At 50.7% G+C, this 26629-nt stretch overlaps 2 protein-coding genes across 3 annotated transcripts; one reads left to right on the forward strand and one right to left on the reverse strand.

Moving 5' to 3' along the window:
• Positions 1 to 28: 28 nt before the first annotated feature.
• NUDT16L1 (nudix hydrolase 16 like 1) lies at positions 29 to 2568 on the forward strand. Of its 2 annotated transcripts, XM_085307203.1 has the most exons (3): positions 29 to 333; positions 412 to 518; positions 1470 to 2568. In XM_085307203.1, the coding sequence occupies exons 1-3, from the start codon at positions 258 to 260 to the stop codon at positions 1980 to 1982; spliced, it is 696 nt and encodes a 231-aa protein (XP_085163329.1). In that variant the 5' UTR covers positions 29 to 257; the 3' UTR covers positions 1983 to 2568. The 2 variants fall into 2 exon arrangements, with proteins under 2 accessions (XP_085163329.1, XP_085163328.1); XM_085307202.1 differs by having other exon boundaries at positions 29 to 518.
• Positions 2569 to 5656: 3088 nt separating this feature from the next.
• Positions 5657 to 15924, reverse strand: NAA60 (N-alpha-acetyltransferase 60, NatF catalytic subunit). Its single transcript, XM_085307204.1, has 7 exons — positions 15856 to 15924; positions 15439 to 15554; positions 13104 to 13233; positions 11588 to 11684; positions 8954 to 9188; positions 7767 to 7952; positions 5657 to 7233 (listed from the first exon to the last, which is right to left on the reverse strand). Exons 2-6 carry the CDS (start codon positions 15546 to 15548, stop codon positions 7796 to 7798), a joined length of 729 nt encoding a protein of 242 aa, XP_085163330.1. The 5' UTR covers positions 15549 to 15554; positions 15856 to 15924; the 3' UTR covers positions 5657 to 7233; positions 7767 to 7795.
• Between the last annotated feature and the right edge of the window lie 10705 nt (positions 15925 to 26629).

Raw genomic sequence — 26629 nt, forward strand, 5'->3', positions numbered from 1 at the left:
TCCTGTGGCAGGGCGGTAGGTGAGGCTTGGCGGCGGCGGCGGGCCCGGCGGCGGCCCCCCCGCCGCGAGCCCTCGGAGCCGGTGTCCGCGGACGGTCCTGGATGCGCTGGAGCTGGTAGGGCTGCGGCCGGGCCCGGCGGAGCCCCGTGGCAGCGGCTGGGCAGCGCCGGGCTGGGCGCCCGCCCCTCCCTCGGCCCTCCCCAGGCCCCTGGGGGCTCTGGGCTGCGCCCCATTAACACGATGCGCCTCTATTGCAGATGCAGATGCGATTTGACGGACTACTGGGCTTTCCCGGGGGGTTCGTGGATCGCCGTTACTGGTCCCTGGAGGACGGTCTGAATCGGGTGCTGGGCTTGGGTTTGGGCTGTGTGCGCCTGACGGAAGCTGACTATCTGTGCTCGCACCTGACAGAGGGGCCACATCGCGTGGTGGCACACTTCTACGCCAGGCAGCTGACCCTGGAAGAGCTGCATACCATCGAGATCAGCGCGGTGCATTCCCGAGACCACGGGCTGGAGGTGGGGTATCCAGGGAGGGGCTGTCTAGAGCTCTGAGCGTTAGTGCCGGGGAAGGCGAAGCTTCCCCGCCTGGGTCTGCCGGCTGCTGCGCTCTGCAGCTGAGCGGGGGAATGCACCGCATTTAGAGCCGCTGCTGGCGAGCGCTGCGCACCGCTGCATAGCGCCAGCGCTAGGAGGTTTGGCCGTTCGCTCGGGCGGTGCCAAGGGCTCTGCAGCGCAGAGGGCTCTTGCCTTTCCCCAGCGCCCGCCCTCGTCAGGATGAGCCCTATTTGCTTGCTCAGCGTAAGGACCCGGATGAGGGCAGTCTTGGAGCTGGTGGGCATCTCCCCCGGGCTGAGTAACCTTGGCTGGAGTCGTGACCCTCGGTGTGGTGATGTGTTGCTCTGACCCGAGTTCTCCCCGGATTGCGAGGAGGCAGTGAAGGAGGCAGGCTCCCTCCCAAGCAGCTTGGTCTGGCTGACGCCCCGGGGTAGAGCGGGAGAGCTGGGGGCTCCCCGTTGGCCTGGGGAGCCCACGGCAGCTTTCAGCAGCATCCCGAGCGGAGCCGCTTGGCCCGGGGTTGTGGCATTGTTGAGGGGGCCGCGTAGGTAAGCGGCGGTGCCCCCAGGCAGGGCAGGGCGTGGGCAGCAGCGTGGGGCGAGGGCTGGGGCAGCAGGGGGAGCGGGGCTGGCGGGCAGGGGAGAGCCCCGGGCTGGCGGGGCTGGGGCAGGCGGGAAGAGGGAGCGCAGGGGCTTCAGCTGGGCTGGGCGCAGGCGAGGGCAGGCGCTGGTGTCCGGGGCGGGGGGGTGCCGGGTCGGCCGGGGCAGGGCGGGCCTGGGCCGTGGGCTGGCGGGGACTGGGGAGATGGTGTGGGGGTGTCGGGGAGGGGGGGGGAGCGTGGTTCCCCGCTCGCTCTGGCAGTGAGCAGAGGGCGCCGCGGCCGCTGCTGAGCTGCGCGCTGTGCTCTTGCAGGTGATGGGCATGGTCCGTGTCCCCCTGTACACCCAGAAGGACCGTATGGGTGGGCTGCCAAACTTCCTGGGGAACTCCTTCGTTGGAACAGCCAAATTCCAGCTGCTCTTTGCCCTGAAGATCTTGAACATGGTGCCGGAGGAGAAGCTGGCGGAGGCAGTGGCTGCCACACAGAAGCCAAAAAAGCCAGCAATCGACCAGGCGGCAGCAGCGGCGACAGCTGTGCCAGGAAACGCGCCTGCCGCTAGGTCAGCGAACGAGCTGGCAGCACCAGCTAAAGCAGCAAATGAATTGGTGGCCGAGGAAGCAGCTAAGGCAGAGAACCAGGCAGCAGCGCAGGCTGCGGCTGAGCCAGCGGAGCAGCCGGTGGCCGGGCTGGCGACCCAGGCTGGCTCGGAGCAGCAGGGGGCTGTGCCGGCGGCCGAGGTTGCGGCCGAGGTGGCAGAGCAGCCGGTGGCCGGGCCTGGCGGAGACGCTGTGGCGGAGCAGCCGGCAGCCGAGCCGATGGAGTGACGCTGCTCTAGTTGTGATTGAGTAAAAGTGGGTGAGGAGACTAGAGACTTTCTTCTAACTTTCCAACCAGTCGCTGGCTGCAAATGCTGCCCACGTGATTTCCACTGGGAGCAGGGGAAAGCTATGTATTTTTATGGCCATTAAACCATAGCGAGCTTCCCAGATCAATTTGAACAGCCCCCTCCTCCCCCCCCCTTGCAGAGGGTTTATGTGCTTACTTGAGGGCTCCGAAGCCTTAGAATTATGCTTTGATTTCAGGGACACACTGCTGAATTCAGGTCCCAGTTTATTTTTAAGGAACAAAAAAACGTCTTATTTTTTAAATGCCCCCCTGTCGGTGACTCAGAGCTGTGTTTTGCAGTGGACACGGCTGAGGAACAAGGCTGCCAGTTAAGCACCTCTCCCGGCGTAGGTGGAACCTCTCCGCTGTGCAGGTGGACGTGCTGCTGGGGCACCCGCTCGGGGCGGCTGGCGCCACCTCAGCAGGTTAACAGTGAATTCCCTCCGGGGCATGGGGAATCGCTCGTGCGGGTTTGCATCTAGAGATCTGTGGGAGCAGGAAAGTGGAATAAATGGCTTTGCTGAACGCGCTGCCGTTGGGACCATTCTTGAATGCTGGAGCAAAGCACTGGGAAGGGGGGTTTGGTTCTTGGCCGGGGGAGGGGGGGTGTGGATTGGGGGGGGCCCTGAGCACAGGGCCAGGATCACTTGTTCAAGTCGCTGCTGGAGAAGAACGGCCAGTGGCCACTGCAGTTCCTCTGTGCCAGGGCTCTGGGATCTTGGGCACTGGGACGGTGCTGTGCAGGGTTGCCCCCTCCCTGGGCCAAGCCTGCCTCCGTGCGTGTGTGTGTGTTTTGGGGGGGGGGGGGGTCGAACCAGGACCCTTGGGGATGGTGAGGATGAGGCTGGAGCTGCCAGGCTGCTCTCAGAGCAAAAAGCCCCGTCGCAGGGAGCCCTTTCCGGGCTCTCCTGCTGCCGGTGGGTGAGCTGCGGGCCCCTTGCTGCACTGCGCTGTTGGGGGAGACGCTGTGGGGCTGCCCCCCTGCACGGGCTGCCCCTCTGCACAGGCTGCCCCAGCGTTGCTGTACACCCCGGCCCCCCCCCCCCCGGCCGCTCTGCCCGCTGGCTGGGGCTCACCCTGCGCCCCCTCCCCGACTCCAGCCGCTGCCCCGGTCCCGTAGGGTCCGTGGTGGAGGGAGCAGAGCCTCGGCTGAGTCTCCCTCACCAACACACTCCCTGTCGCCACAGGCAGCTCTGCCCCTGGCAGATGCAGGCCCAAAGCCCGGCTAGAGCCGCTCCCTGCCCTCCGTCTCCCCGGCGCGCTCGCGGCCGGCCGGGAGGAAGGACGTGCCGCCGCCGCGGGAGCCTTGGACTGGAGCTGGGACAGCAGCAAGAGCTCAACAAGCAGCAGCTATGGCAGAGCTGCTGCCGCTGCAGCTCGGGCCTGGGCCCCCTTCAGCTCCGCCTGCCCCCGGGCAGGAGAGGGGCACCCTCGTGCAGACAGGCAGCGGCACACGCGGGCACCGCCACTTCTTCTCCCCGGGCTGCTTCCTCCTCACGCCCCTWGCGCAGCGGGGACAGGCCTGCAGCCCCGGGGAGAGGACGGGGACGCAGGAGAGCCTCCGTGGCACCCGGCCGGGGCCCGCGCCCGGCGCAGCCCCCAGGAGCACTCGGCTTTTTGCTCGCTCCATAAGGGCAGGTGAAGGTCGCCGCGTGGCASGTTAGAGGCTCCTGCAGAAAGGGACAGAAGACGCACAAAAGAGGCTTGGTTTAATTGACGACATTCAGGGTGACGCTGACAGCGGCAGCACAACGCTCCTCAATAAATAACAGGGCACAGTGGGGCTGGGAGGTGGGGACGTGGTTGACACCTTGGAGGACGGGGCGGGGGGGGCAAGGAGGACAACGTGCACCAGTCGCCGGTCCCCTCTGGCCTTGGTCCAGTGCAGCAGTGGACAAGTTAAGTTGTGTAAGGGGCACGATAAAAAAGAGGTGAAAAATGTCAGTCTGAGGCAAACAGGAAAGAGATGGATTCATTCTGGTCCAGCTAGTTCAGAGAAACTTAAGTGCCAAAGGAGACAAAGAGCTTTTTAGCTGTTGAAGAAATCCCTACAAACAAACAGAAACATTTAAGTAAAAAAAAAAAAAAGCAGCTAAGGTAATGCAAAATAAGGTCACGCAAACAAGGCTGGGAGGGTCCTTCAGGGCAGCCCTGCAGGGAAGCGCTGTATGGGGGGGGCAGCAAGCACCTCCTGCCCGTACCACCGCAGACGGGCTGCGGAAGGAGCAGGACCGGTGGGCGCCGCCAGAGCCACCGGCCAGAGGGCAGCTCCGCTGAAGAGGGGCCGGAGGCAGCCGCTGCCCCGCACCAGGGCTGTTCCCAGAAGGGAAGGGAACCTGGGCAGCCGCGGGCTCCAGCGCTGCGGCGGAGCGTTGCTGGGGAGCTCAGCCGCACGCGCGGGCTAGTCAGCGGCAGCCTGGCCGCGGGGACGCAGGCAGCGGCGCGGCACCTCCCCGCAGGCCTGGGCCGGGCYGGGGGGGCAGGCAAGCACGGCCCGCTCTTGTGCCCCAGTTAAAAACGCCATTAAATAGCGGCGCCAGGAACCCCAGGCCCAGCCTGGCGCACAGCCCCAGGGCGGCGCGCCCCGGGAGCCCTTGCTGAAGGAGGCTCCCGGGCTGCAGCGCTGCGAGCAGCCGAGCCGAGCCGAGCCAAGCCGAGCCGGCCGCTCCGCAGAGCTGCCCCCTCTCGCCCCCGCCTTTTGCGACCAGAGCCGCTTTGCCGGCCGCTTCAGCAGAAAACCGAGCTGTGGTTTTTGCTGAGCTAAACGCGCGTCGTTCGCTACGTCGCGCCCGCAGGCGGAGGGGAGCTGGGCTGCTCCCCAGCTTCGGCAGCACCGCAAGTGCCTCGCGCCACTTCGGAGCCCCACCGCGGCTCGCCTCCCCCCGACCTGGCTAAAGCCTCGACGACCGCAACCCGCCCGCCGCTGGAAGCGCCCCAGGCCGGTGGCGTTTCGGCCGCAGGAAACGCCCAGCGCGGCAGCCTGCCGGCCCCGTCTCCCCCCACAGCACAAGGGTTTCCGAGCCTCCCGCAGCCGCGAGGCTGCACTCGCTCGCCCGCTACGGCACCGCCTGGCGAGAGCAGCTTCTCGGCACACRCTGCCCTGCTCCACCCAGCACCGCCATCGTTTCTAGACCGCAGGAGAAGGAATAACTCAGGTGCTCAGAGACCTCAGGAGGCTTCTAGTTCAACAACCTCCATGGGGGTCAACATCAGACCCACTCCCAGGGCTTTGTCCATTCGGGTCCTGAAGGCCTCCAAGGACGCAGTCACCCACCTCGCCAAGGCCCTGTCGCAGGGCTCGACCGTCCTCCTGGAGAAACGCTTTTCCCTTCAGTCAAAGAGCCRTTGAGCCCCAGAACATGGCACAGCACCTCTGCCCAGAAGAGCCCGCTGCATCCCCGCAGTGCAACATCCACCAGCCCCTGGGGCTGGACCAAAATGCTTCCTGYGCCCCAGGGCAGCAGCGTGAAAGCTGCGCTCAGTGGGACCGTCTGCAGCAGAGACATCAAGCTCAGAGCCGCCGTGCAYGCAGCCAGCTCCCTGGCAGCAGCGGGCAAAGCCAGGAGCTGGCCCCGGTCTCCTCTCCTAGGAGCCAGCATGGTACCGCTCACAGTAAGTTCTCCTGCATCCTTTTATTATTAAACTCCAGTCTCAAAGGCCGACAGAGATTCAAATGACTTTGTACAATCATTTGGGCTGCAGGATCTCGACATTCTCTTTCTCCCTCTAGGTCTAACAGTGACACCYGCCTGTTTCTCATCCCCGCTCCCTGGCACACTCACTGCCAGAGGCAGCAACACCTGCACGAGGAGCACACCGCTCTCCGGCTGCATCTTCAACCTCCACCATTCCCAGTATCAGAACAGGCACATGAAGGGGGTGCGTGTGTGCGGGGGGGATGAGTGACACGGTGCTGAGCAGGGAAAGAGCCTTGGCCAACGCAGGGGGGCTTGCGGCAGGATCTGGAAGACAGCAGCCATAGCTGTGCCTCCAGCACTTGCCTGCAAGGACCCCCACCCTGAAAGCAAAGCAGGCACCTGACTCGCACCGAGGCCTGGGGAAGGGACCTAGCGCAGCTGCAGCTCACAGGAAYGCCGGGGCCTCCTGCGCAGGCGCGAGGGTAACGTCTGGTGAGCTGAGACGCAGCCGCACCAGGTTGAGCCAGCCGCGGGGCGGGGGGATTCCCGCATCCAGGCGGCGTGAGCCTCCTGCAGCACATACAACTGGCACATGCCCGTGGCAACGTCCACAGACTGCAACCTCAAACACACAAGTGAGCAGCAGTGGTGGCTTTTCTTCAACAGCCAAATAAAAGCCACAGTGATCTGTACACAGACCTCAATTCCCAAAAGATCCTGCAAGAGTTTGACGCTGGTGCCAAGGGAAGACACATGCAGGGGAGGAGGAGGAGGACTCTGCACCAGTCTCCCCAGGGCYCTGGCTGAAGCAACAGCTCCATGCCCCCAGCCCCCTCCTCTGCTGAGTTCCAACCTGGACAAAGGCAGAAAGATCTGTACAGTATAATATATATTTCACTATGAAACAGCAATTTCTTTCCCTGCCTTCTACTGGATGCATCCTGAATTGGATGCTTCTGTTTAGGTCACTCCAGAAGGATGGGTGGGGCTGGGGTGGCTCGCTCCTGCGAGGGGGCAGGAAGCACCAGCAGCAGTCACCGGCGCAGCGGGACCCAGCGCGATCCTCTCGGGCCGCCCAGCTCCCCACCGCCCCTGCGACTAGGACAGCACGCTCGCCCCTGCCGGCAGCGGCCYGCCAGGGTGCTAACGGCTCATTTACATGGTTGGTCAGTGCAGATTCGTCAGCCTCATTCAGGTCACCTCCAGCAGCTACAGTGCGGGAGCAGCGACTGAAGCCCTCTGCATCGTGTATACGAGTGAACAAGCCAGAGGCGAGGGAAGTGGCAGGGACGCACGCAGACCGGTGGCAGCAAGAGGCCCTCGCCTACGGCGCAGCCAGATGCCTTACAAGACAGCCAGGCCTGTCCGTGCAGCACTCGCAGACTCCAGGCCACAAGGGTAAGTCAGGGCTGCAGCCAGTCAAGTCTGCCAAATCTTGGTCGATCTGTGGAAAAAGGGAGTCCTTTCCAGAGGGCCGGGTCACTGACCGAAAGCCAACAGCACTGGAATCGGTGCAGAGCCGGTGGTTCAGGAGATGAAAGGAAGAACAATCCTATAATTGACAAGAAAGACAAAAGAGAACAGTTGCCTTGGGGAGAACAGTTGTTGCTGCACAGAGGAACAGGGTCTCTTACACATCTGTCCAGAAGACTTTGTTATTTAATGCAGTTGGCAGCAAATGGGCACTCGGTTACTGCGCCTGGACATCCTGCTGGGGAAAGGGCACAGACTCATACTGGGTCTTTCAAGCTGGTTTAACAGAGCTGGAGAAAAAGGCTGGAGACATGAGGGACAGGTTGAATCTATTGCCAGCTTCTGGGCACAAGCAAACAAGATCAGATCCTAAATTCCCTTCAGATGGGACCTACGGGAGTTTGACCACCAGCCCGAGACCAGGGCACAACGATGCCCAAGACGTCTTACACCGCAGCTTGCGCAACGAGAGCGCRCAGAGCTGCAGCTGCAGAGGCCCTCGCTTGAGCACGCTCTCAACTGCCCCAGCCCACAGGATGTGGCACGCCACTACTGCRGCGCTGCAGAGCCGGGCCTCGGAGAGGGACGGGGAGCTTTCCCTCCGGTGCCTACCTTTGCTTCTCGTACGTCTTCTGATCAAGTCACATTGTCCGGCTGTATTCAATGCCGCTCTTGGCAGAAATGCCAGACCAGGGCAGAAGGCTGCAGAGAAGGCTCTGGGCTTGTCGATATATCCTCTGGGGAATTGAACAGGGGCTCAGGCTGGCTAGTGTTGATCCAATGTGCTGTAGGTAGTCAGTGGCTATCAGTTAAGGACAATGACATTTATAACGTAAYTAGAGAAACAACTTAAATCATCCTTTGGACTATCACTCCTGAAGGAATCTCTAGGAGACAGCAAAAGCTGCCCTTCGTTATTTAAGCTGGCTCGCTCCTCACACTTAACTGACTGCTCCTTCCTATCAAGAGCAGATCCACTTTGCACCCTAAGAGGTGGCAGTCTAGGGACACTGGCTCCAACCTCCCTGGGAAATATCCCAGCTAAGTAGCTGCTAGTTTCCTTTGTACTCCACAGCAAGTTACTGTGGCCTCACAATCCATCATCTGCCCAGAGATATCTTGCTCGTTCAGCTACCTCTGAGAAAGATCAGGAAGTTTCATCTAAACTTGTTTTGTTCTCCGTTTTCTACTCAGTCCGTCTCTCAGGGCAAGGTACTTCCCTTCTGAATGGGAAAAGGGGGCTTGCTCACACCCAAGATCTGGAGAATGAACTTCAGATCTTTTCAATATAACTGGCAGAGCTGACATGCACCTGCTTTCTTCTGGGAATCTGGGAAGTCAAATCCACCACATGGGGTGCTGAGCCTGATGAGACCCAGACCAGGCCAGGGTCACAGAAGATCCTGCAACCACAGGGAACCAGACCAAGGGCTGCTCTGATATGACAAATCTGAGACTGCTGGGAAAATTCTGCACCACTCAGCCAAAGAATGCCTAACTTTTGCTAAACACTAAGCGCTTGCTTTTCACTGGCAAATTTCMCCAAATTAGGATTCAATGTACCATGACATTGACTCCCTGAACTGTTCCCAGCAGCTTAGAAAATACTTGGAGTCTGGGCATAAATGGATCACTGTCAAATCAGGCCAACATTGCCTTCCTTTTGACTTCAAGGAAATCATCTGCAGAGGCATCACTCTCCAGCTCTAGCCAGGTCACTCTTTGCTGCACCGCTGTTTCTAACCCCAAATATTGTTTGGTGTTTGCTTAGCTCACTCAKACTGAAGGGTAAAGGATATAAGATTGTCCAGGGTGGATGTCCGCCGTTGATGTAGAGAACGTAGGTAAAGCCATCTTTGAGGACCCCTCTTATGGAATAATAATAGGGAAGATAGTGGTGCTGCTTAAAGTCTCTGTTTTCATAGAAGTTTATTGCTGTGTTGTTAGTAGTGAGGACGTGCAGATAGATGGCTTTGCAGTGATCCTGGGCAGTTGTTGATATATGATCTTTTAAACTTTCAAGCAAGAGTGAACCTACAAAGGAAGGAACAACAGACTCAGTGCAGCTGCCATCCCAGTGACAGCACAGGAAAGCTCAGCTCTCAGGGGGATCCCCTGCATCCACCCTTCAAGCAACGAAGGCTGCACATGCTTAGAAAAGTTCCCAGATCCCAGTCAGTGCTCCAGTCCCTCACCAGCACACTYAGCAGGGCTGTGCTCTGTGGTTCAGATATGAATCTCATCTCAGCAATGAGCAGGGCTTCAAGCCAGACATGGGAATGTTAGTAATATCCATCCCCAGTCAAGCAGCTCTTGGCTTTGGGAGCCCATTTGGTTTTGGGGAAGATCAGCAAGTCTGCAATTCCATCAGCTCCCTCAATTAGCCATCTAAAATTGCAAAGAGTTAAAACAGGATTTCACAAGCAGGTCACTGCACTATTTCTGGTGAACTCAAACTAAAAACGTCTAAGAATTGGTAGGACTTTAATATCTTCTTAGGGGAAGAGCCGAGGCATAAAGTCTCCTTCAGCCAGGGTTTGCTGCAGCCACAAATGTCAGCAGGAGAAAGCAGAGAAGAGGATATTCTAGCCACAAGAAACTAGACCTGAAGGTTCATCTGAACAACCTCAACACAGCATGAAGGATCTAGCAAAACTTGCTTCTTGCACGCACCTACACTACCACAGAAGACATTTCTGGTAACTGCCATCCGATGAGACTGCACAGCTACTTCTTCCACCTGGTGCAGTAACAACAGGCCACTGCCTAAGCAGTTTAGCTAATATAAAACACACAGATGAGATTTAGGCTGCAGTTTCACAATTACCGTAGAAGCAGCATGGGACATGTAAGATTTTCAGCAGTACCCACAGAACTTCAGAGCACAGGTCAACAGCACTGACTCATAGTTGCTTGATACTTAGTAGGAATTTACACCAGTCAAGCACAAAAAGCCACCGAGAGGGGCCAACAAGAGAGCAATTTAAGACATATTCCACTTCTGTCGCACAGTAACTCAACTGTCCTCTGGTTTAATAGCAAAGAGCTAGAAACAAAAGCCTTCTAACATCTGCTAGAGAGAGAAAAAAAAAAAAATCAGAGCTGTAGTGCTTAAAAATGTGCCTGGAGTGAAAAAGACTCCTGCATGAAAGACTCCAGCTTCAAACAGAAGTAGAAAACTCTTGAGAAGAGAAGGCTCTCAAAAAAGCATCTGCAGCTTCTTCAGGTTATTTTGCTATAGCTTTAAGTGCAGAGACTTAGAGCGCACTGCAACATACTGTCTGGATTCAACGGGTGCAGGAAATACTGATACTGAAGGAGAAAATTCCAGCAAGATAAAGCTGGAAATCAGGATTTGGAARCTGAAAGGGGCCTCGAGACAACTTTGACTTTACAAAAGACCTCGTCACCGCTTTCTCTGAACATTATTCTCTGTAAGCATTTTCTGCTTCATAGAGAAAGCTTCTCTGAAGTAGCATTTKAATGTAAGTTTTAATTGCAGTGCTCCCACTGGTTATTTCTTTACGTATCATATCAGTTTGCATCTTTGCAGGTGTGAGTAGGGGAGAAGGGACTTGAAGACAAGTTATACCTGTACCCACTGAACTGACACCAGATGTGCAACACTGAGTCATGCTGGCAAGTCTGGCCTATTTCATTCTGTGGATCCAGCTCATGAAGATATAGATGRTGCTTTAAACCTTACTAGAAGGGCACTTATTTGATGATAAAACATCCTGCTCCAAGGAGATGAACCCTCCTGACTGACTGGAGGATTTTCAGACAGTTGTAAAATTGCTGCGTGTTGCAGCAGGCATTCAGAACTGACCTTTATACGCACTTGACAAATTTAATCGAGTCCAARTTACACTCTTTTCCAGTTCCCTTGGTCTTTTCCCTAAACATGTGTTCCATCTTTTTAAATTGAAAGCTTAAAAGCAGCTACATTTTTTTGCCTCAGGGGCCAGGCTTCTGATATCCACAGAAGAAAAACAGAAGCTGGGGAATATATGCTCCCTCCTTGTTCCCACCAGACAGGCTCAAACCCTGCTCCAGGATGAAGTCCTGGTGCTTCAGTCAGTCTCACTCTCAACAGCTCTTCCAAAAATCTTGGTGAGGAGAGCRGCAGGAATGCGAGTTTGTGGTAAGCTCAGCTATTCTCTGGAACAAGACAGATACAGCCGCACGTTCTCCAGAAACATTTGTACGTTCTGTGATGGGTCAACACCGGTGAAGAGCCCTCGGTGCACCTGCATTAATTAACTCCCCAAGGGAGGGTGCGAGCATATCACCTTGCCAGCTGCTGAGTCATAGACAAACTTGTCTCAGCAGGYAATCGGAGTGAAATGTTGCTGGTCTTTCAGTCATGCCCACTAGCCACACACATGGCAAACAAGACACAGCAACAGAGCTGTCATTTAGCRGTATCTTACCTATTCCATGTTTTCTGAACTCCTTCACCACTCCAAGACTTAGGATGTAAGCAACTTGAGTGTCCACAGGAAAATTGGAAGCTAGGATGTCTCCATCCTGCGTAGAGATACGACAAGTTATTTAGTAGGACGCTTGGGGAGCAAGAGGAGAAAGAAAGCATCCCGTACTGGAATATCTAAAACAAGGTCAGTGGCAAAAATTCTCTGCACAGAACAGTCTTAGGTGGAACTTCTAGAAAGGAAGAAGGGCAAAAAGAAACAAACATGGCCCCTTAGAGGTATCTTTCATATCATCTTTCCAGACAGAACACAAATCCTTAGGGTTTTTCTGGGTATGTATATTATTCACAGACCTAGAGACATATTAAATATATTTGCACCATTTCCTCAGAAAGATTCAAATTGTCAATTTTGGATGCGCACATCAGTTTCTAGATCAGCAACAGTCTTTATTGCCAGCATGCTCAATGTGGTCTTCATGTCAAGTGAAGATGTTTGTACTGCTGAAGAGGGCAAGGAGCATGTTCTATGGGTCCTACCACCCAGAGCAGTATCTGAACAAGGCCCTGAATTCCAGGTTGGTTGGAACAAGAGCCTTTCGCTGACGTTTACAAGGTTGCTGAAGATGAAGTTTCTGACCTTAACTAGCTCTGAGATGAAATCAGAGAGGAACTCGGAGTGCTCAGTGGCATGGGTCTCTTCATGCTGGCTAAGGAGAATAGTACCACTTATTCCCCGTATAAACCTAACACTGATGGCCATTTAGAAGTTACTGTGCTCTCTGCGTTGCCCCTGCTTTTTTTTTTTTTTTTTTTTAATGATTTTCCTAGGCTGTTCTCCCTGGTGACATTTTCCTCGGTGTCCCAGCAATCATCTCCTCTTCACCTCTGCCCATATTGTGTTCTCTGTCCCAGCCTCCAAGCTCTTACCCATAAAGCCTAAGCTCTCTGCATATTGGCTACCTCTGCTTCGTGTTTGAGATGCTGTTTAAGGAAGGACACCCTAGTTTCTGCAGGAAGCCAGTCAGCCCTCAGCAGTGACTCATTCAGTACAGCTGAAGTTCAGGCCTTACATAAGAAGGAAGGAGGTTTGTTCTCCAACAGCTGTGCATTCCTCTGTCACCACTAAGACCAGGTACAGTGAGAACAGCCAGGCACAGCACATTGGCTTGCTACACAGACACTTTTAGAGTAGGTCTGTGTTATCTGATCTTTCCACAGAGCCTCAGGCAGACAGGTTCCCATCAGACCACAGCTGCCTTGCCCCAGCAGGTAAAAACTTTCAGGTCACAGGCTGCTCAGCAGAAGTTCCTAACCCCCGCAGCCCTCATATTTACACACATCTCATTATCAACGCTCCCCCAGCGGGAAATCACCATGTTTTTCGTCTTTTGATTAGGTCAGAATAGCTTTTACTAGTGTCCAGACAGAGGGGGGAAAAAAAATGCCCCAATCATCCCATCTCAGGGTAACTACAGCAAGTGGTGGAATGTCTCATACTGAAACAGCTTCCTTACCTCTTTATGCACTTTTGTTCTGCTCTTGATCTCTGCTACTATCATTCCCACGATGGAGCCTCTATACGTGGCTGCAAGGGAAAAGAACTTCTTGTTGGAAGTGATATCTCGGTACCATGAGTCAGGGTACCTGGAAGAAAGAAAAACCAGGAGYGTTTAGAGAAGACTGAGCCCATGAGAGCAGGCAGGGTTACAGCAAACACTGTGTTGAAGTGCTGCTTAACTGGAAACGGGCAGCAACACCTCTAAACGCCATCGGTGGAACTGCAGGCCAATGGATTTCACACAAGTCCAAGGAAGGAAAGCTGTACCACAAGAAGTTGTCAATCTGAGTATTTTTCTATGCTGCTAGCTTAACTTATTCTATAAAAACATGGGTGGGTACATTATTCACCTTTCCTAACTGTTGTGTGGTACTGGGGAAATATCAAACAGCTATTGTACCCATGTGCTGGCATGGCTTCTTTCAGYTGCACCTGAGATGCAGCACAGGCTGCTACTACTGATGTAACGGTCTCCTGCTTTGCTAGGACAATCACATTTTTGTTTTCTGTTCATTGCCCAGAGCCTTCATTTCCACCTTTAGTAAGACATTTTGAAATACAGGATCCATCTGTGCTCATTTAAGAGCTTAAGAATCTTAATAATTTGATACACACAGTGGGGGAAAAAAAATGAATACTGGTACTAACATCATGCCATCAGCCTCTAACTCTCCTCCCTCTTCCGCAGATACCGAAGAGAAACTACAGTACACTGATTTAAACCTAAACGGATGTTCAGTAGACCCTGCAAATTCAAAAATCTATGAATATTTTTGCTCGTTTAAGTTTCATGCAATCTTAATTACTCTGCTAAAATCTGCCACAAAGCTACTCAATGAAACCTATATATATATATATATATACACACACACACACACACACACACATATATATATATATATATATATATATATGAAGTCTAAAGCTGCAGTTTCCCTGGATACTTTAAGCCTAAAAGCTACCACGGTCTCCCAGAGAAGCTCCTCATCCCAGTGCTTGTGGCACAAACATTTCCCAAAAAGGGGCCTGAAGAACTAACTTGGGACAGGCTACACTTAACTTTAATCCAGATCAAGTTTCTAAACTTTTTTTTTCCATGCAGCAGTACAAATACTTGTGCTGACAGATGGGAAAGACAACAGTCAACCAGGAGGAAAAAGAAAGCCRTGGTGTTTCATTCAATAGCACTGTCAGCAGCCTCACAGAAGTAAAAGGCATATTATATACCATTTCATCTACACAAGGGCTTATATTCCTCCCTGCATCACCACCGCATGAAGTCTACGTAGGACAAAAATTTAAAAAGGCAAAAATGCAAATGGACAGAGTCCAGCAGAACAGGAGACATCACAAGGGGGCTTAAGGCAGGAGACATCTTTCCATTTCGTCTACGGAGGAAGCTAACAAAAACTGTTTATGCTAACTGAGAGAACAGAGAAACAGGACTATTTTTTAAAACAAAGAACTGGCGTGCTTTTGATACTCATTTGGTACAAGATTCCTCTGGACAGAGGTTTGGTCTCAAAAATGACTCATTTCAGAGGGTGAGAATGACACACCAAGCTGAGGACAGCCAAGTAGGCCCTGCAGCTAATGCTCTTTGGAGCCCAGAACCACGTAACACCTGGGTTCAGGATGGGACAGGACAAACCTGACCGTCCAGAGTACCTGCAATCACAGTATTGGTTAGATATTACTCACATGCAGTCCATCCAGCTAAACACCTTGTTCTGTCTTGCACAAATTTCAGTTTGAGACTTAAATCTGACTAAACAGCATTGTGCTCGGGGAGCAACAGCAGTCCTGGGAACACAGGCAAGTACTGTTTGCCCTCCTCCTGGGACATTCAGGACGACTGTTCCTTAGGAACAGCCAGCCCGTTGTTGGCTTGGGTTAGCTCCGAGAGTGCTTTCTTTGCACACCCTCAAGGACACAATTTTCTTTCAAAACACAGAGGCACTGTCATTCTTCCTGAAGGTATAAACCCATTCCTCTCTCGCAGTCTTTCCCAAATAGCAGATCCACCCCCCTTAATTACAAAGCCCATTTGTCTGCCACAAATCTGCAGACAAACATTCTGATGACTTTACGGTTCTGCAGGAGAGGCAGCAACAGGCCATTCATGGGGACACCGCTGTGGTGCGTGAAAGATTCACAACCTACCGCCAGCTTAGCAACAGCCCAGAGACAGCTGCAGAGCCCTTCGTCTCAGCCCTGAACTGCACCCAGGCAGGTTCACACCRCTTGTGTCTAGTTCCCCCTCCCTCCTGCATCCAGAAACGGTAACGTACTCTATTGGGAACCAGTCGCCACAGAGTTGTTTCACTGTGTCTATGTCATCGTGGCAGAGAAGACGGAGGTTTACGTCAGTAAGCGCAGTCGGAGGCACCTCCTCTGTCATTCACGCCTGCAAGAAAAGAAGGCGCGTTAGGAAAGACGAAACACAAAGGGGAATTCTCAGCATCAAACAAGTTATTCTGTCCAACAAAAGAAAGTTTTTAAAGGGGCTGAAGCAAAACACAGCAAAACTGAACTGAGCAGCAACCTGGAGCCCTGCTGCCTGTAGGATCAGGCTGGCACAAGCTCAGCTCACTGAACACCACTGCACTTCTCACAGGGAGGTGCAGACCCACCCTCCCRGCTGGCACTCAGCATTCACACCTGCACACTACAGCTGTAGCATGACAAACATTTGAACACACTCTCACCGGACTGGATGTCCCATTCAAGCAATGTCAGTGCAAAAGTTGCATTAGCTTCACAATCCTCCCTGGAACCAGCAAAGACASGCAAAATAAATAGGCACAGCAACGATATGAGCTTGATCTGCTCTGACAGCACACAGGACAGAGTGCCAATTGCTCCCCCAAGAATTTGCAAACATCTGCTTCCACAGCACCATTAAGGAAAAAAAAAAAAACCAAAACAGGTTAGACCTTAAAAATCCATGTTCCATCCCCAAAGTCCAAGTTAAGAAGGCAGTGTAAGCTAGTTTTCTCCTGTGATCCTCTTGAAAGCAACTACCAGTTAACCTAACACAGTAATATTCAGAAACAAGAAAGCCCCCAGATGCCAGGTCATTCAGCATCAATGCTGAAAAGAAGGCAATTAGCTCTGCYAATGAACATAACATTCAGCCTTGACTTAAGAACTCTCCCTGCAACACATGCTGTGTGATGCCCTTCCACGGATACGCACTCCCACCATCCATCCGCCCCAAGAGYGGCATAAGCCCCCCACGCCAGACCTCCTAGGTGAGAAGCAGAAGCTCTGCTGCTGGTTTGCTCGCAACTTGGAACAAGCCAAAAGGAGGAGGAAGGATGCAATTAATATTCRCTATCATCCAGAGAAACCTTTGTCAGCCCTTCTCCTACCCAGGCAGRAGGAGCGGCAAAATGCTTTAACAAGCAGGAGCTCCAAAGAAGTTTTCCTGTAGCTCTTGAAAAAGATGAAATAAGGTGGACGTCTTCAAACAAGAGGCCCTTCTCAGGCATATCTATCCTTCCAGTGATCAGTCCTTAAATTTTTCATTCTGGAGAGCATCAGAAAGAATCTCTGTGTTGACATGGATCACTTGCTCCCCCCCAAAGAAGTACTTGAAGAATGACAGTTATTTAGCAGTCTGTTCTAGGATYGTTGTTGCATATGTGAAAGCTGCAAGCTGCTCAGTAGAATCAGCCCAAGTGCTGGCTTCAGAAGGACTTAAGCAGCTGAATCCCTCAAGAAAAAAAAATCCTTGGTGTTTTTAAGACTAATTTTCCACTGCTAGAATTGGTTCAGCCCCTCTGAGGCTCGAGCTCTGAATTCGCACCCGCGAAACCAGGAGCGGCCWCGGCAGCGAGCGCGCCCTCCGCCACAAGGCCTCCAGAGACCCTTCGGCACGCTCAGCTCTGCCCCGGTGACGCCGAAGGGAAGCCGCGGCCACGAGCCGCGGCCGAGCGGGTGCTGGCCAGGCTGCCAGCTGCGGGGACCCGCGGGGCAGTGCCTCGGGCTGCAGCTGCGAGGCAGCGAAGCCACCCCGCCACGCGCTCCTCCCCGTCCCTTGTGCTGGCTCCTTTGCCGAGCCAGTTTGGAGCCGAAAGCCAGCACAGAGTCACTTTGGTTTCTAAGCGAGGGCCTACCAGGTGTTCACAGGCCGGAACGCTTCGGCAAAGGCTGCGGCGAGCCCGAGGCTGGCTTAGAGGAGGGAGGAGYGAGCACGACCGCGCGGCCAGATGAGCTTTGGCCACGGTGAAGCTCCAAGCTTCGCTTCATCTCACTTGCGGGCAGCGCTCAGCATTCAGGTTTGCAATGGCAGTATTCTCTCTTCTCGTAACTTTTATTTTTGAAACAKTTAAGGGTCCTGCAAGTCAACACTCTTACCCTATCAAACATTTAAGATACTCTGGGCATTAATGAGAGATAGACGAGACAACTGGAACAGAGCYGTATTCATCGCTACCGAGCAGACAAAGAAGGGCTGGGAGTTTCCAAACGACGACTTAGTCAGCACAGGACACACACACTTGCACGGATTAGTTCACATTTATCTAACACTTTATATTCTCAAAGAGCCAGGCAAGCATTAGGYATTATCCCGCAGCTCAAGCTAGCCTTCCTCCCCCTCCACTAAATTATATGTTTATATTTGAGTGACTTCTTGAACTGGTAATTCCTTTCCCCCCTCCAAATTCAGACACCCCTTCCCCAGCACTGGGCATGCTAGCAGGGACTCACTGCATCCACTTTCTGCTATGTTACCAGAGAGGGATGCGCTTGCATTTTAAATTGCATTTAAAGCAAATTTAGGCCACCTGCCTGGCAGTGTGCCCTGCCACAGAGTTTCAGGAGAGCAGATCTGTGCATCTTCGTTACCGGCAAGGTATCACTGCTGCCAAAGAAACAAAGGCAGAAAATTAGTAACCACGATGATCAGGAGAGGATATATTCCAGGCAAGTTAACTTTCTTCACGTTCAGCTGGCAGACKCACTGCTGGCTCTTTGCAAATATTCAGACCAATGTTCAAGACCAAAGTCCTGGCACCTCTCACATCCATGTGGGCACAGCAGAGCAAGAGTCCTGAACAGGAGTCTTTGCCAATCACTCTGTTTTCACTTGCCAAGCCTGAAAGCAACACTTGAGCTTGCGAAATATTTTTGCCTATCTATTCAAAGCAGAATCTGAAAACACTGAGGTTATCTGCTTCCAAAGCCTTCTTTTTGAGACAAACATTGAAGGCCCTTGAGGCCAAGCAGGAGCTCAGCACCCGTTTGCATTACATCGAGAAGCAGCAGCTCTGTATTCTCGCTACGCTGCTGCACAAATCCCCTGCGGAAACCAGCAGCCYGCAGCTGCCAAACTTCTGAAACAAGCCTGCTGGAGGCAGAGCACCCCCAAAAGCCRTCAGGAAATCAGGGATTTTCAAGAACACTATAGAAAAGAAATCCAAATCCAACACACACACAAAAATCAGAGGAAAACGCAATGCATTTTGGATGAACGTGGTTGAAAAGGCCTAACGAACTGCTTTAAGCGGCTGCAAGAGCTGAGACCTACCGTTATTACATCAGTCCTAGTGGTTCAACTTCCTCRTGCTGAAAAACAACTTTTAAGACCTGCATGCTTTAAGAATTACTCTTCCAAGCTGTTTCCAGGTAAGATGCTTTATCCTATGGGCTATACCAGCAAAAGCTTCTCATTTACAGGAATAGCAGCTGTACTGCGCGAGAGGCAGCTTACACAGGTGCACAAAGAGCTCTTCAGGGCAGAGACTAAGAAACCTATGGACTATGGGAGAGAATCATGACTACCACCAGGATTATCGTGGAAAACAGCATTCCCAGCTCACTGGAAACCTCCTGACCCTGTCCTATAGCCACTACACAGGAGGTGCTTTATGGAAGTGCCCTGCGGAAAGAGAAAAGCAGGATCGAAGCATAAAATTGTTGCTTGCTAAAAGCTGCGGGGATTCAAGACGGTGTTTCAGGCAAAGCTTGAGGTCTGCAATATATAATACACAGTAAGAATGAGAAGGTACCAAAAGGCTTAAAGACAAAATAGTTAAGATATGGTGGAGAATAGAAAGCTCTAAGGGAAATCTGGTTGCAAGCTGGGATTTGATCCTGGTGGCAGGTGTAAGTGAGGCATACTACCACTCAAAGCCAAGGACGACCTGCAACTAATTTAAACTAAGCGTTATCTCAGGAGGGAATGTTTTGTTGCAAAGACAGAACAAGTTCTGCAATTTCATAAGATCTTCTTACAACAGTCCAATTACTAAGACAGAAAGCTGCTCTGGGAGTCGGAGGTTGTTCTTGCTATGGCTCTCCGCAGCGGTGCAGAACATTCCTGGAATTCAGGAAACTAATCACTCATACCCATGAGCCTGGAAACAAACCGCCCCATAAAGGCATCCAACATAAGACGCTCTTAAGAACTGCTAGAGTCGAGAGATCTTCGCACTGTCCATCTTCAGTAATGGGTATGTATGAGAATACACTCAAAACAAGCGATGCAGTGATTTTTTAAAATAAAGTACTAGACCAGAAAAGTGACCAAATTACATACACTCGTTCATTTGACATCTTTTTATAAGGGTCAGTAAAAACAATTATATTTCAGGCACTTTGTGCTTTACAATTAGCTTAAAGAGTAATTACCAAATCTGCCTACAAATCTGTTGGCTCGCACAACAGCTAGGAAGTTGGCACTTAGCAGAAAATGAAATGCATGATGCATGCTACTACCAATCATGAGAGCATACAGCAGCAAAAAGCATCAGAGAGAAAAGGTTATTCACCCTACCTGGGCTGGGAGAAGAGAGGGCAACTGAAATTAAAGACAGCGCTATCACAAAATGCTTCTGCATTCCCAGATTTACAGTAAGTTAATGAAGGGAATAAAAAGAAGAAAGTCAAGAGATTAATTGTGTACAAGTGGCAATGACACAGGAGTGACACAACTTAGACTAATGACTGAGAGGAGCTTCAAATCCTCGCACAAAAGCTGAGGATCAGGTGTAATAGCTGGCATTTTGCAATTATAGTGCGCTCTCTGCCTCATCTGAAGCACCTACCGGCTGCAATCACAGGCAAGCTAGACCATCACCRGTCCTTCCGCATCCAGCGGTCCCTGTGGCCTGTGGGCAAGACCACAGGGTTCCCTTCCTCTCAAGACCCCTGAAACGAAATTTCGTTTACACATAGTCCTCAAACTGAAAAAGATTGCAGTAGGTAGCTGCAGGGAAGGAGGACATTTTACTTTTACTAGCAGCTAAAAACRAGGAACTGAGGCACGCAGGAGGAATGACTGCTAACAGACGGAAAACGCTTCAGCTAAGTCACACGAAGGACAGCTAACGAGAAGGAGGTGCCCAGAAGATGGCTTCGGAGGAGGCAGCCACCACCCGTGCTGACACCCAGAGCCCTGCCTGCGCCCGATACAAGCACGGCCGGCGACGCTTCCAGCAGCAGTTCCCTGCACAGCAAGGACGGAGGCTCAGTTCCCGGGAGAGCTCTGCAGYACCACTTGGCAAGCGCTCACGTACGCGCGGGGCAGGGCGAGCTTCCCGAAACAGGCAGAAGGAACATGGGATGCGAACGCTGCGCGATCTGCTGCGCGTCCCGGGGCGCCTCGCGGAAGATCCCCTCCTCCTGCCTCCGTGCCGCCACTCAGTCAGCCCGTAGGCACGGCCGGCTCCGTTCAAACGTATTAGCTGATCGTTTTGGGATAACTCTGCTTTATCGGAATCAGACTGAAGGAGCGAAATATCAGGAGACATGATGAGACGTGAGCAGCTTAGCAGAGCCCAGCGGGCAGCAGGGTTCACTGCCTCGGTCGCTAGCCCAAGAAAGCACCTCTCTAATTGCTGGATGCCAACCGAGAGGGACATTGTCTTTTTGGGCTGTTTTCTGCCATTTCAGCAAGTTAGTGGCTCATTGAAAGGTCCAACAAGCACCASAGCTGCCACCAAACGCAAAGACGGGAAGGAAAAGCAGGAAGTGGAACTCACTGCCTTTGAATGGTGAAAATGCTGAAATTAMTATCAAAACTAGCAAACAGCCACTAACGCCTTTCCTCCTGGGTGCAGACAGAGAGATGCTCTGCGGTTCCCTTTGCACAACACCCACATCTACGCTCTGCCTCACCCAGCTTCTTTTAGAGCGTACGAGCTACACCAAAGTTAAAGCTGTCTCTATATGCAATTTCAGTCACGTTACTTAGCTATTTTCCACGTTAGCTTTACACGACCGTCTATTAATCTTCCCAAACTTCCAACCCCTCCATACTTGGGGGTTTTTAGTTAACCTTGCAAAACAGGCATGAGGCTGAGACTGTGCAAAGAGCCCAGTTTATTAGAAAGACAGTGATAGCTGAAAACGGAGCAGAYGAGACCGAAGCAAACACGACACACGACAGCGCATACAAAAACTTATGATCCATACAAATGGATCAAGTTTTCCTGACAAGCAGAAAGTAAGTGAGGTTATAATGAGGCATTTCACAGCGAGATGAGATACACTATATGAATTTCTGCYTATAATGCACGTCTTTAGTAAAGTGATCCTAGCTGATACCAAGATTTATTCTTAAACCTCTCCTTTATTTTCTCCCCTTCGGGAGAACTTGAGGTCACGACGATAGCACAATTACAGCAGCAAAACACTTGAATAAAAATAAAACCTAATCTGTGTTTGCTGGCAAAGTTCTGACCTGCAAGTTGATAGGGCATAATTGAGAGGGCAGGCTGGGCCAAGAGAAGCTCCAATTTTAAGCATCACTTTTGAAGTCAACTGGGACTTACAGGACAAGAGATGTATTTGGGAGAATAAATATATTTTATAATATAACATTTCATGCTTGCACAAAAAAAAAAAGAGAAGGATTTTTTTTCACTTGCAAAAACAAAAGTAGATTGAAGTCCATCAAAATTTTCTACTTTCCAACTTAAAAGCTAATTTATATCAATCCATCCTTGAGAAACTCACACCTGCATGAAATAGTAAATAAAAACAAAGTATTAGCAGATTAGTGGATTTTTGTAAGACGATCCTATATTTTAGGAGACACTATCCTGAGACACACATCATGACCCACTCCATTATTGCAGGCACCTCAATCAGTCCTTTATTTCTTTCGGCTCAAGATTTTCACTTTCCAGAACTCAAAGCATTTTCTTCAAGCACACTCCAGCTAGATTATTAAGCAGGATTATCCRCTGCAGTATCACCAAAGGAAAAGATTAAGTTCTCCCAGACAGCTACCAAGCACACGGGACGCACAGGCCAGACCCGAGGACCTGCAGCGACGCTACACCAGGCTGCCGAGGGCACGCGGGTCAGCCCTGCCTCGACGCGATCCTCCGCCGGGGCTCCGAGGGTCGGTGCAGAATTCCAGGGACAGACACACACGCGTCTGCCGTATTTCACACGAGCAGCACCACCCGCTTGGCACAAGCGCCGARTACCATACGCTTCCGGGAAACTTTGCACATGTGCAGAGCAAGCCCGACCAGGATTTCCTTGTGTCTGGTAACCTCATCAGGGCTACTGCTCCAGTCATGCTGCCAAACCCTTGCCTGCAAATTCTGTACATACAGTCCTCAAATCCAAGCAAGGGAACACTTCCAGGGAAGAAAAAAAGTTTACAACATCTGGCATCTTCTCTATTGTAAATAAAGAGCATCGTGCAAAACCCAACAGGATTTTAAGAGCTATTTCAAATGCAGGATAGGAGCCTGTTAGCTGTGCCTGAGCAACACAGTATTCAAAACGGACATGAACTTTACTATTGCCTGGGGAGCATCACTTTGAGAGCCAGCAAGAGTTCTCACAGCCATGAGCATCTCTACCCTGCACCATCTGGCACCGGGGATTTGATTCACACTAAACCATTCAATTTGAGCCAGCTGAAGGTCTAAATCTGACAAAGCAGTACAGATTTTCCTCTTGCATTTCACTTTAATCTTACTGCATTTTCAGGTTACTGATCTCACAGGGAACATTGTACATGGATATCTCCATTATCAAGCTCCTTTTATTAAATAAAATAAAATTGCTATTGCATTTGAAAACATAATGAACTCATTATTAAGAATCTCTAAGAGASAATTCTAGAATTTAAGGTAGCCTCATCAAAGCAACAGAAGACAAATTCAAATATATATATATATATTTAGGTACTTGTTCCCACTGTGAATTAGATACCTAAATACTACTCAAGTCTAATCACAGAATGAAAAAATTTAGGTTAGAAGGACCCTCTGGAAATCACCTGGTTTAATGCAACTTAGGTCAGGTTGCTCAGGCCCACRGTCCCGTGTTATTTCAGTGAAGAGCAGATCTCTTCACTCTTTGAGCCCACACTAGATCTTTTTCCACCCAAAGGCGGTGATGCTGCCGRGTGGTCTCCTCCCACTAGTGCAATAGCACCAGGTTCAGATGCATCCCCAGCAGCAGAATCCCACCACACACAGACAGCGCACAAGTGAATGTCTCTGCTCTCGTAACGTCCAAGGAAGATCCTGATGACAATCAAGAGCRACTACTGAGACAGGAGTGCTGCAGGAAGAGTCCCCAAAGGATTATCAGAGCTCTGCCTTTTATCTGCAGTATAGTGTTTCAGAAATCCAGACATGAGCTTGAAGTAAAATGACTTTTAGCTGTGAAATTAGTTCTTTAGGGTCTATTAACACACTTACCAACAGCAGTTCTTTGGAGTATTTTCCTCTCCCTATTTACTGTGAAATAAAGGAACTTAAAGATTRATTTCTTTTCTATTTCTCCTCTAATAAGAGGTGAAACAGGTATCTTAATGATAACTTACTGCAGATATTCCTGGAACTGAGACCAGAAGTGGGGCTCACACACCCAAGCTCCACAGTCCTGCCTTCCCTGGGTAAATCACCTTCAAACTGGAAAGTTCAGGTATAAAACATGCCATCTATATTAACACGATCACCTCTTCCATGAACGCGATACAGGCATAGCCACTTGCCGTTAGGCGTTCGTTACRCTCCCTTTTTCCACTCCACTTAATGCTTCTGCTCCTCCTAGGAATCACATTTGGACTCACTTGGGACAAGCAATAAATACAGAAACCCCAGATGATCTAGTTCCAATACAGTATGCAAACTGGTTATAGCTTGACATTCACAACCACAACTACAACAATGTCAGCTTCACCTCTGTTCTTATAGCATCCATTGCATCCTATATGAGCGCTCCCYGAAACTGCCTTCACTTAATTTCCTAAATTAGCTGAAACTGATGTTTGGAGCAAGAGAGAGACTATTTTAATGGGAAATCCAAGACACAAGTGCTAATTTTATGCCCTGGTCTGAAAATAACGTAATAATATGGCTGGAACAGGCTCGGATGCTGAAGCTTATGTCATCCCACAATAGCCTACAGTCCTTTCGATCCAGGGGTTACGTTTGTCCAGTTTCTACCAAAACTATAAGCACTTAGAGGGGCCTAAGGGCCCCTCACACACCCTTTGCCACTTAGTTGCAAGCATTAACTCTAGACTTTTGCTCCTTAGCTTTTGTATTGCTTCAGTAACAGCTTATTGATACACCACTGAGTCCACCCAGGATGCAGACCCTATTTGCCTCAGAAGCACGCCTCAAAGCACTAATGAGTTTCCCTAATGGACATTTTAACAGAGAAAAGAGTTTGTCAGTGCCTGAACTCTCCTCTATGGAGAATCAGGCCAGGAAGGCAGCACTATAACACACAGACTGGGAAAACCCACTCAGGCACTCAGCCCTTCTCTAAGAGGTTCTCCTCCACGCCAATCCTTCCTCAGCACTGAAATTCTGCAAACAACATTCACACCTTGTCCCCAGCTCAGAACTTCATTTTTCCACYGTGCCCCAACTGAGGCATATGCACCACAAGATCTGGACTCCAAACCTGAAAGCCAAGTACACAAAAACACAGTTAATAACACTTTTGCCTCCTGCCACAAAGAATCAGAACTTGAAACAGACATCCAAAAGATATCAAGAAATGAGTAGGGAAAAGGTAAATTCTACCTGCACAGCCAGGTGTGGTCATTTATTTGATATGAAAACACTTACTGTTAGTGAAATCCTGTTATACTTATATCCCTGATCCTCTGCAAACTTGAAGCTTGATTTAATATTTCTTCTGCTAGAAGGATAATAATCTTTTCAGTGTGAGTCACATTCCAGACTCGTCTTCTACCCTGTAGCTCTGGCTACATTACTGAAGCTGTAGATTTCACTGAAGCTGGTATGAGAGAAAAGTGTCTTTAAAATACAYGGCAAAAGGCACAACTCTTTGCTGCCCCAGATACAGCAGCTCCTCCAGGGAATTGTGAGCAAGAATCACTAAGATTTTSCTGTTAAATCTTTTCTTGCCTAAGACATGGAAAAGAAAATCTGCTTTGTGACAGTAGCACTGCGAGGAGTTAAAACCAAAGGGTCACAGTAAGGCAACATTTACAACAAGCAGCTAGCTAGTGGGGAGATTTAATACTTGGCAAATGCTGAATGCAGCAAGTTTCCAACAGGCAGCTATTGCACCAAGAAAAAAAAGGAAACCTCAAACTTGTCGTCATATATGCAGGCCCACAGCCATTCCAGAATTAGAATAAGCAGCTACACATCAAATATACACAGCAACTAAAAAAAAAAAAAAAAGTAGCTGGAATTTCAACCCTGTGCAGTAAAACACCGGGAGAAGAGAACTGTGAGCCGGCCTCCATTTCCTAGACACCGTCCTCTTTACTGAGCAGCAACGCACAGCTGCCAGGAAAACCTAGTCACTYCACATACACCATTGCAGCAGACACTAGCAAGTTTAAGAGACTTTTGCAAAAAAAAWGTGCTAAAGCCAACCAAGACAAAAAACAGAACAAAAGAATCTACAAAAACAAAATACATTCCCAAGGAGCCTGAAAAGAACATTTTTTCCTCTCTCTACTTGGCAGAGATGCTCCCCATCCTCTCTGTGCTCCCAGACCCTGTATTTTAACTTAGAGCCAATATGGCTCTTTCTTCCTCATTCGTGTCTTCTAGCATCAGAGACAGGTTTAACACYGAAAAGCTCTGCTATTGCTTTAAGCCAGTAATATTTAAAATGTATTCTGGAACAGATGAATGCTCTTATATACAATGACCAGTTTAAAAGGAGAAATTCGAGACTGATTTAAAAAAGCTAATGTTTGAAAACTACCTGACTCCAGTTCCCGCTTTTTTGCGGAGGGGAAGGGGGTGCGTGCCAGGGAAGCACTGGAAGACATCAAACTAAGTCTTTTTGCAACACACTGCATTCATGACATTAGACACACTGATTGGCACACACACAACCGTGCACAGAGGAAAACCAGCAGTGATGCCCATCTAATAAAGACTAAAGTGTTTAATTCAAGTTTATTGAGGAGATGCCCAGCCAAGAGAGAACTTTATTTGCCACTATGCTGAACAACTGATGCCACCTGCTTCTTTAAAAGCTCAACATCAGAAGAACAAAGTA

This window comes from Rhea americana, unplaced genomic scaffold (genome assembly GCF_003343005.1).
Source record: "Rhea americana isolate MKP2758 unplaced genomic scaffold, rheAme1 scaffold_255, whole genome shotgun sequence".
Taxonomy (NCBI): Eukaryota; Metazoa; Chordata; class Aves; order Rheiformes; family Rheidae; genus Rhea; species Rhea americana.